Source organism: Benincasa hispida, chromosome 5 (genome assembly GCF_009727055.1).
Source record: "Benincasa hispida cultivar B227 chromosome 5, ASM972705v1, whole genome shotgun sequence".
Lineage (NCBI taxonomy): Eukaryota > Viridiplantae > Streptophyta > Magnoliopsida > Cucurbitales > Cucurbitaceae > Benincasa > Benincasa hispida.
The window spans coordinates 47483260-47493433 of record NC_052353.1 but is presented as its reverse complement, the minus strand read 5'-3'; the positions used below and the strand labels follow the sequence as shown (position 1 = coordinate 47493433).

The 10174-nt window shown below is 34.0% G+C and overlaps 1 protein-coding gene across 1 annotated transcript; it reads left to right on the top strand.

Annotated features, from left to right (window-relative positions):
• Positions 1–4897: 4897 nt before the first annotated feature.
• On the top strand, positions 4898–9897 carry LOC120077971 (lysM domain receptor-like kinase 3). Its single transcript, XM_039032113.1, has 12 exons — positions 4898–5933; positions 6025–6058; positions 6161–6165; positions 6295–6450; positions 6577–6785; positions 7165–7254; positions 8334–8427; positions 8510–8661; positions 8739–8830; positions 9102–9246; positions 9347–9445; positions 9515–9897. The coding sequence occupies exons 1-12, from the start codon at positions 5321–5323 to the stop codon at positions 9677–9679; spliced, it is 1854 nt and encodes a 617-aa protein (XP_038888041.1). The 5' UTR covers positions 4898–5320; the 3' UTR covers positions 9680–9897.
• The last annotated feature ends 277 nt before the right edge of the window (positions 9898–10174 follow it).

Here is a 10174-nt window from a genome sequence, read left to right as displayed (position 1 = left end):
TACAATGACAATCAGGGATCTTAGTTTTTGATTTGTGGTTAATGCAACTAAAATAATAACTCATATTTTATAGACTGAGTGAATATACATCATAAAAGTTTGTTCATACAGGTATTTACAAACTACAGAACTCTACGAGATTTAGGGTACAACCCTAAACAGACACAAAAGTGACGGTAAGTTCTGTCAAAATGTTGAATTCTCTGGTTTTTTTTATTAAGTTCATAGTATTTATAGTATTACTTTATAGTAGTTTACACATTAAACAAAATCACTTCTATTCATGCAGAAAATCAAACAAACTTTGTGAAGGAATTCTAAATCTAGAGAACTAGTGAGGCGAAAGAGGGCGGGAGGAGACATATCGTTCCAATCCCATGGTAAAAGAACAAAGTACATTACAATCAAACAAAACAGTTATGCAATTCAAGCGCGATTAAAATTACAGCATACTTTCTAAGTTAAAAACAAAGGATCGAGTAAACCATACCTTTGAAGAACCATTTTCTTATAATATTCCCTCGATCAAAACATTAATGATCCAACAACCGAACGCAACAATCAAACCAGCAAAGGCACGAAATGGAAAATCCTCGATTCCACAACTGAGTAAAACTGATCCTCAACCCTAGAACAAAAAAAAACTCGGGGACACTACGATAGAGGCTACCTTGGTATTTTTGGGTGTGAGGAATCCAAGGAGGTGTGGGCTCTGTATGGATTTGGGTAGAGGGATGGAGGCAACTAGACGATCGAGTTAGGCGGACAGAAGGAATAAGCCTATCGTATAGACTTGAGTTACTCATCATTTAGTACGAGTAACTATTGTATAAAAATACTTGACACTACTTATCGTTTACTGTCTCAAACAAGTAATCTAATTACTTTTTTAGTCGTGTAGCTTTGGGAATGACAAAATTTGAAAAACTATTTTCAACTGTTATCCCATCGATTGCCAAATACAGTGCACTAACCTCCTACCAAAGTGGTTATGGAAAAAGATAACTAATTATCTCATAATTAATAATTTAAAAATAAATACAATTAACTACTTTATCAATATATATTTATAATTAACCTATGGTTTTTAATATCACATCACATGCCAACATATAAATCATAGTTCTTTTTCTCTCCTTTTAATGACATTTAATATAAATCATATTTATATTAATTTATCAATCAAATAATGTATTAAATACATCAAAACAATTATATCAATATATATGAATTCATTTAATTATATCTTATATAATCAAATTCATTTTTTTTTAATTTTGAACACTTCAAACTTAAGCCAAAACTGATTCTCAACATTGGAATCTATTGAGCTATAAATAGGACCTTATGGACCTATAGCTTGAAAGCTCAACGGTATCGAATAACTGACTAAGCTGCTTTAATCACGATATCTCACCATTTCGTTTAACTGCCTGACGCAACTCCACTAAGGACTGACAACTTGTACTTTCGGCAACTACAGATATATTTCGCTCCCACTGGATATATACCAATCAATAGTATGATGACCTTTCACAAAATCGCTCGTAAAGTACAGCTAGACCAATTTACATTTTTGCTCATGTAGTTACATTCTAACTCCCTTAAGTAACTAAATCCCTTCTAATGAACAATATATCATGTCCCCCACCAGGGAGACATCCCACACTATGAGTAAACCCTTCTCGGGCTAAGAGAAGGTGTGGCGCCATATTGTTCAAGTCCCAAAATCAGCCTTTAAGGGAGCAATTTATCTACTTACCCTTGCTTCGGCGAAGGAGTGAATTCCGTCTTGTGTAGCCGAGTTCCCAGCTCCCCAATCAGACGAATCCCCAAAGTGGTAGGTTTGAGTCGACGATCTGGCCACTCGTAACCATGCAATCAAAGGACTGCCCTCATAAGTAAGAGTTCACAACCCACTCAAGATTAAGGTCATGTTATCTATGGTCATCCTAGTGAAATGAAAGTCTCTGTCATGAACGACGTTATATAACAAGACTAAACATTTCATGGTACGGTCTTATACAAATTCCTTTGTATAGAGTATCCCCGCTCGCATGCCTAATACACAAATGATCAAGATCAGATCGTTTGTAGCACTTTACAACACTTGTAACACCTACATAGTGGGCTACACTCGTGGTGTCACCAAGGTAAGATTTCCCTCCTTTATCCATATACTATAAACCATTTAGGTTATCAGTTAAAGCACGATCCACTTGTATGTCTCCACATACATGCTTAAGTTACAATGACAACTAGGGATCTTAGTTTATTGATTTGTGGTTAATGCAACTAAAATAACTCATAAAATAACTCATATTTTATAGACTGAAGTGAATAAAATATCTCATATTATAAATCACAAAACTGTTTGTTCATACAGATGTTTACGAACTACAGGACCCTACGACATTTAGGGCATCAACTCTAACACTTGTATGTAAAGCACTTTTGAGAAAGATTTTCAGACACATGAGTGTTTTTATTTTAAATTTTTTTTTTATCAAAAATGTTAAAATAAAATTGACTTAAATAGAAACGTCAAATGTACAAATTTGTAAATTTACTGCTTAAATTAAAAGAAATTTTTGTTTGAAATGTATGATCTAAAAGTAAACCTTAAACCTCATTTTCCAAAACTCCCAACAATATATATGTGCTTAAAGAACAATAAAATAGAGTGTAATCTATAGTTTATAAAAAAATATATGTAGAATTATTGAATAAAAAAGTTTGCAAACAAAAATAATCATCATAGAAATAGATTATCTATATAAAAAAACTACACGACCATATAAACTTAACCTCCTAAATACGAAAAACACAGACATATGAACTTCAGATATATGAACTAAACTCAATGCTCTAAACAATCATTAAGATTTTTTCTTTTTTCTTTTTAATAGTTTTATGTCAAAGGGGTCGCTACACATATCAATAATAACTTATATGATGATGACAAATAAGTTGTTTGTTCAAGCTTTGAAGTTTGCAAAAATTTGTATGCTTTTACCAAATTATAGGGAGCACATTTAACTTTTAAAATTACAGAAATAAATTGAAATGAAGTTCATACTATAAGGATTAAATTGAAAACTAAAACTGCATATGATACTATTTATATAAATTACAAATCTTCAACCGACAAACTTTTTTTTTTTTATTATTAGAACATATATGAGAGAGAGTATATACTATTATATTATTTTCATTTCATCTATTGGCAACAAAATTTGGACATAATAAAATGGTGTACGTTGGGGATTTAAAAATGGGGGTGGCGATCACTATGCCAAACATTATTCCGTTGGCCATGTAAGTTGAGCCACAAAGCTACCCATTCCAAACAATAAAAATAACCTAATCTTTATGTCCTTTTAAAACATTCATTTTCACTCAATCATTCTCTATTATCAATTGTATTTATATAAAACACTCCATTATTAAGATTTAATTATTCATCATACTTTAAAATCAATCAAATAATATTTTATTCAGAATGTATATATAGTTCTCTAAATTAAGAAGGGAAGATTGTAGCAAAGACAATGAATTTCACATTGACAAGAAAGAAAATTCGTAGATATATAGATGAAATCTCCATTACTACATAGTTGTTTAAGTGAAAGTAAAAGCAATTTCACGTTTTGCCTCAAAGTAAACAATATTAGAAAAATATGTATGGAACCATAGTATAAAATAAAAACAAAAATATGCATCTAATTTCAATCATTGAAAATAGCTCAAGATAATGTCCGATCCTAGAGAGGGAAAAAAGAGAGAGAGAAAAGGAAAATACAAATGATCATATATAACATTTGAACTTTAATACTGGCGATGTGTAACTTATAACAATTAACGATATTGTCAACTTAAGAATAGTTCAATACGTTAAATATTAGGAGTAGTTGCAAATATAACAATCAAGTCAAAGTATTTGTAGATATAACACAATGCAAACAAATTTGTAGATATAGCAAAATTTAGATTTTGCTTTCAAAATCTATCAATGATATATCATATCGCCAGTAGAGGTCTATCAGTTATAGACCATATTACTGGTAGGAGTCTAGTAGCGATGGAGTCTATGACTAATAGATTTTGCTATATAATTACTAATAGATTTCATCATTATGGAGTCTGTGACTAAAAGATTTTGCTATATTTATGGTCTTGATTAAAAGAAAAAGCTAAACGTTTGAATCTTCACTCATATCTTGCTAAACTCAAAAAAGAAAAAAAAATATTAGAAACATTTATCAATTGAAAAACAATAGAAGATAGTACTGAAAGGCTGATTTAAACTTATTATTAGTCGATTCTAATTCATAACGATTAGTCATTGTGAGTGGATAGGAGATGAGGTGTTTAACAATTGTGGAAATAAATGATTGAGCTATCAATTTAGGAAACATAGTATCTAATAAATTATGCTCGAAACTAAAACTTAAAATATTGATGGAAAAATCGAAGTCTCAATTTTATGGAAACATCCATGAAAATAAAAATTATGAAAACGAAAATATTTTTTCAAGGGGTAAATAAACTTTTAAATAAGTTAACATTTTAGTGCTTATTTTTTATGATATTATGTAAAAGTCGATTCGCTTTTTGTATATGTTGAATCTATAAAGATATAGAAATATGGATAGAAATGTTTAACATGTTAGACCTTTTTTTTTTTTTTTTTGACAACGGGTTAAGTGGAGAATTCAAATTTCTAACTTTTCGTTAATAATCACATATTGTGCTAATTGAACTTACACAGGTGGATCGAAATTTACGTAAATATCGATTCACCTTGACGTAGATAACAAATTTATGAAAATATATAAATATGGATAAAAATGTAGACGAAAATTTAATATAATTGTTGTAAACTAGAGAGAGGAAGAGCCAAAATTTGCCATTTCCAAGATTGCCGCCGTCACTAAACCGGTGGTAGAAGACAGTTGTCCTGACGACCCAGATTTCATTTCACGAAGGACTTTTCAACCATTCGGCAACTTCACAGTCCTTTGATTAAACAACAAATCAGCACACGAAGCTTCATCCCAATTGGATACTAATTCAATTCCCATTCCCAATATTGAAAATGTAACGTCGTGTTTTACCAGCTCTAGAGTTGTTCAAACAATTGCAACCCACTGAAAAAGATCGAGTGAACCCTCGATTTTCAGTCAACGGGGTCCTCTGTACACGGCAACGCAACCAGGTGCTCAAATCGAAACGAAATTTGGTTTATCTCTTCTCAAAATCCTGTTTTCTCATCTGGGTCTTCTTCGTTTTGGTTGATTTTGGGTTTTGTTTCGTCCAAATGAACCCTCGATTTGGGTTTTTGTTCTTGGTTTTGATCTCTGTTTTACTGGGAGCTGATTCAAAGTGCCCTAGAACATGTGGTGTAGCTTTAGGTTCGTACTTCGTGTGGGAGGGTAGCACTTTGTCTATCATCTCTCAAATGTTTCATTTGTCATCTCCTGATATAATCGTCAGCTACAACAGTGGTAGAATTCCCAATAAAGACAGTGTTAATAGCGGCATCAGAATCAACCTTCCATTCTCCTGTGATTGTATTAGCGATACGTTTCTGGGTCATACGTTTCAGTACCAGATTAAACGTGGAGATACTTACAATGAAATTGCGACCAAATTCTATTCGAACCTGACTACAGTGGACATGTTACAAAGATTCAATAATTTTAATGTTCTTCAGCTTCCTGAAAATGGGATTCTGAATGTAGTAGTGAACTGCTCCTGTGGGAATCCTGATGTTTCCAAGACATATGGGCTGTTTGTCACTTACCCAATTCGATCCGATGATAGTTGGGATAAGTTGGCAACAGATACAAATGTCAGCTCGTCTTTGCTGCAGAAGTACAATCAGGATGTGAATTTCAGCCCAGGAAATTTGATCTTTATTCCAGGCAGAGGTGAGTTTCTTTCCCTCGTAATGAGGTTGTTGAACCTTGAAGTTTAAGATCATGTTTGATAGCTTGTGTGACAGTATTTTTTTGTTTGCAGACCAAAGTGGCCACTATCCACCTCTGAATATAAGGTAGTTTCATTTTGTTTGGGTTTCCTTTTGAGTTATTTCAAATGTGATATGTGCAACTTTTCTAGTTTCTCAACAGCCTTTGTTATCTTTTCTTCTCTGCAGCACAGGTGCTGTGGCTTTTTTAGATGGACTTGAAATGATTATCTTGAGCTTGACGGAAGAAAGCATGTCTGAGTTAATAGAATTGGAATGTATAGCTTCTTCAAGCTTATTGTACTCTGTCTATGTATGACCAGGACTTGCAGGTGGCGCCATTGCAGGCATAGTTATAGGCACAGTACTTGGGGTTCTACTTGTAGCAGGCGTCATTTACATTAGAATTCGAAGGAGGAAGTCGAAAAGTTCTAAATTGCTGGCATTCTCCCAAGATCTGTCTTCTCAAGATGGGCGTGGTATTCTTTTAACATTCAATTGTTGTTTTCACCAGCAAGCTGAATTGTGACCTCGTTGTATAAATTTGTAAAATGATACAACTGATGATTTGTAACTATGGTTCTATTAATCCCCTATTCTTTTAGCTCTTGTCCCTGGAAGGTTGTTAGATAAATCTACTGAATCAAATGGTCAAGGTGGTGGTGGTATAGCTGCTGTTACAGGTATTACTGTGGATAAATCAGTGGATTTCTCGTATGAAGAACTCGCCAGGGCCACGGACAACTTTAGCTTAGCTAACAAAATCGGTGAAGGTGGTTTTGGATCAGTTTACTACGCAGAACTCAGAGGAGAGGTTTGTTGCTTGATCCCCAGTGCATTGTAAATGGGTTATGAATTTAAGGTTTCATTTAAATCCGGCTACGGTAGCTTTATGGTTGGTTTTGTAGCATAACGATAACTTAATCCGCTAAGTATATGCTGAAAAATATAAGCCTTTTGGTCAATTTTTTTGCATTGCTTATTCACTTTCTGTAGTGTTTAACATTTCCAATGCTCTATCTTTGGGCTATATAACTCTAAATAGTATGTCTATTATGCTTTGTTTGCTGGTTTTATACATGAGATGAATTTATAGGTGTCATCATTTGTTGGACTTCTAATTACATTCTCTATTCTTTCAATATTTCTTTTCAAACCCATCTGAACTTCCACCTTTACCAATTTTTGCACAGAAAGCTGCAATAAAGAAAATGGACATGCAAGCTTCAAGGGAGTTCCTTGCTGAAATTAATGTTCTAACACGCGTTCACCACTTGAACCTGGTATGACAACCTGTCCTTCACATTTAATGATAACAAGGATTCATTTTTTTACTCATAGACTTAAAAGGTTTTCATAAGAAGTACAATTCAAATTTGTTAGAATGCATCTTATATACTTAACTTTGTGGATTGTTGAGGCTGTATCAATGCTGCAAAGAATTTTTTGGTGATTACTCGTTATATAAAAAAAAATTGATTGAGGGTTGTTTTAGGTCTAGATAGGGCATGATTAGCTTAGAACCGACACTCAAGTCTGGATTGTGTAGTACTAGAGCCGGAGGTAGTGAAAGGGGCAGAATGTTAAAGTGTAAACTTGAAAGCTTTTGAAGTTATGAATTCATTCCAAATAGGCCTTAAATTTTGTGGAATGAACCATGACATGTTAGCTAAACCATACACCTGATCATTTCCTTTATATATATATATTAAAAAAAATCTTTTAGAAAAAGGCTTTTGAATGCACATGGTGATTTGATGATCAGTCAAGTCTTTCACCAGTTTTATATCGTATAATTTAGTCCTACAAGCACCACTGTAGAAGGACAACATTTTCTATGCGTTTTTCTTACAGGTCAAAATCTTTAAATTCCATTGTTATAATTCTTGGGGTTGATTAGCCACATGGATAACGGGTTATATAATCTGCTCTGAAATTACCTAAAATTATATGCATTAATTCTTTGACTTGGCAACTAAATCTTTATTTTGAATAAAAACATAGCTAGAGATGGTGGATTTTATAACAATTCCCGATTAGGAATTTTGGGTCGAATGGCTGATTGAAAATAAGGCTTTGTTACCTGAACTCCTTGCCCATCCTTGTTACTAAAATAGGATGTAAATGATTAATCCAATCAAGGACTTTGATTAGGCAAACTTATTATTGCTCATTCTGATTGGTAGTCTGGAACCCGCTCAGAAAACACCTACTACAAAAGTAAACTTCAACTCATAAAACAACGGAGGCCTCCATGAAATGATCTGCCTTTTATACTTGATCCCCTCTCCCCCATTTTCTTGTTTACACGATCATTCTTATTCTCACGGTTCATAAATTGTCTGCTAATAATCAATTGTAGGTGCGCTTGATAGGATATTGTGTTGAGAATTCTCTATTCCTCGTCTATGAGTACATTGAGAATGGCAACTTAAGCCAACATTTACGAGGCACAGGTGAGATAATGCGAAATGGAGAATATACTGTCACTATTTATGCTGCATTTCGAGAATTTTATTTATCTGGTCATGTTTTTAGGTCGAGATCCATTGCCGTGGCCTTCTAGGGTCCAAATAGCCCTCGATTCAGCTAGAGGCCTCGAGTATATCCATGAGCACACTGTTCCCGTTTATATTCATCGTGATATTAAATCCGCCAACATATTGATTGACAAAAACTTTCATGGAAAGGTAGATCTTGAATCTCGTAATGTCAAACTGTTAAACCTACCACGTCTCGTGTTTTACTCGAAACATATTTTATGCAGGTTGCAGACTTTGGGTTAACCAAGTTAACTGAAGTTGGAAATTCTTCGCTTCCTACTCGTCTTGTGGGCACATTTGGATATATGCCACCCGAGTAAGATAGCCTTTTCATGACTCAATTTTTTGTTTGTGTATCCTAATCAGTGATGATTGGCTGGAAAGTTTAGAGTCGTATTTCTACAAGTTTCTAGGTGTTCGTTACTCAGTAGTTATGTTCAGAAGGAAAGGAAATTGTTTTAAAACCTTGGTAGATTATTTTTTCTTACTATTTAGTATCAGCTGGTTGAATCATCTCCTATATACTTGAAGATTCTGCCTAGTTTTGTGTCTTACAATGATTTGATTGATTTCTACTATGCTTCCAGATATGCACAATATGGTGATGTTTCTCCAAAGATCGACGTATATGCTTTCGGTGTTGTTCTTTACGAGCTTATTTCAGCCAAGGAAGCTGTGGTCAAGACAAACAGAATGAGTGCAGTCAATGAATCAAAAGGCCTTGTTGCGTTGGTCGATACTCGCACCCATCAGTCATTCTCAAGTTCTTTTGTACGTTCATTTCCTGTGATTCTCAGTCTAATAACTTACCCTCGAGACTTTTCTATTGCAGTTTGAAGATGTCCTGAATCAACCCGATGCAAGAGAGAACCTTCACAAACTAGTCGACCCAAGACTTGAAGAGAACTACCCTCTCGATTCAGTTTTCAAGGTAAATGTGAGTTGCCTTTGTGCCATTGCTTCTAGTAAACTGAGAGCTGATGTGTGACTTTGGTTGCAGATGGCTCAGCTTGCTAAGGCATGTACACATGAGAATCCACAGCTACGGCCAAGCATGAGATCCATTGTGGTTGCTCTCATGACACTTTCTTCTGCAACAGAGGATTGGGACGTTGGCTCTTTCTACGAAAACCAAGCTCTTGTCAACTTGATGTCGGGAAGGTAGACGTAGAGTCGAGCACCATGGTTATCGGGGTCGCTCCCCTGTCCAATGGAAGGGTGTGTACCTTGCAACCTTCTCATTTGGTGTGATAATACCAAAAATATTCTTCATTTCTAGACATACGTATTTGTAAATCCATGTAGCTGCGAATTATGAAGAAAGCTCATGTAAATTTATTTATTTTGTTTCTTAAATGCTTAATTGTGATTTTTATAGCAGAATTCAAAAGAGTACCTTTTCAAAATTACAATGGCGGTTGATTCTAACATAAAAAAGTATCTTACATCGTGTTTACAACTCGAAACCAACCAATTAAACGAAACACCAGAAAAACCACAATGAACAAGCTCATGAGCATTAATATTATATTCTAGACTCATAAAGCAATAATATGGAAGTCAAATTTTTAATCAAATTAATAGGTATGGAATATCAAATTTGTCAAATTATGGATGTCTTACCTTCTTTAGCAAGTAATAAGGAACAATGAACTTAGAT

Excerpts from the sequence above, each read along its gene's own strand:
- LOC120077971 (XM_039032113.1), top strand. The coding sequence starts at position 5,321 with ATGAACCCTCGATTTGGGTTTTTGTTCTTGGTTTTGATCTCTGTTTTA. Across the intron at positions 6,451-6,576 it reads GTCTTCTCAAGATGGGCGTG|CTCTTGTCCCTGGAAGGTTG; the intron begins GTATTCTTTTAA and ends CTATTCTTTTAG. Across the intron at positions 9,446-9,514 it reads CTCTCGATTCAGTTTTCAAG|ATGGCTCAGCTTGCTAAGGC; the intron begins GTAAATGTGAGT and ends CTTTGGTTGCAG.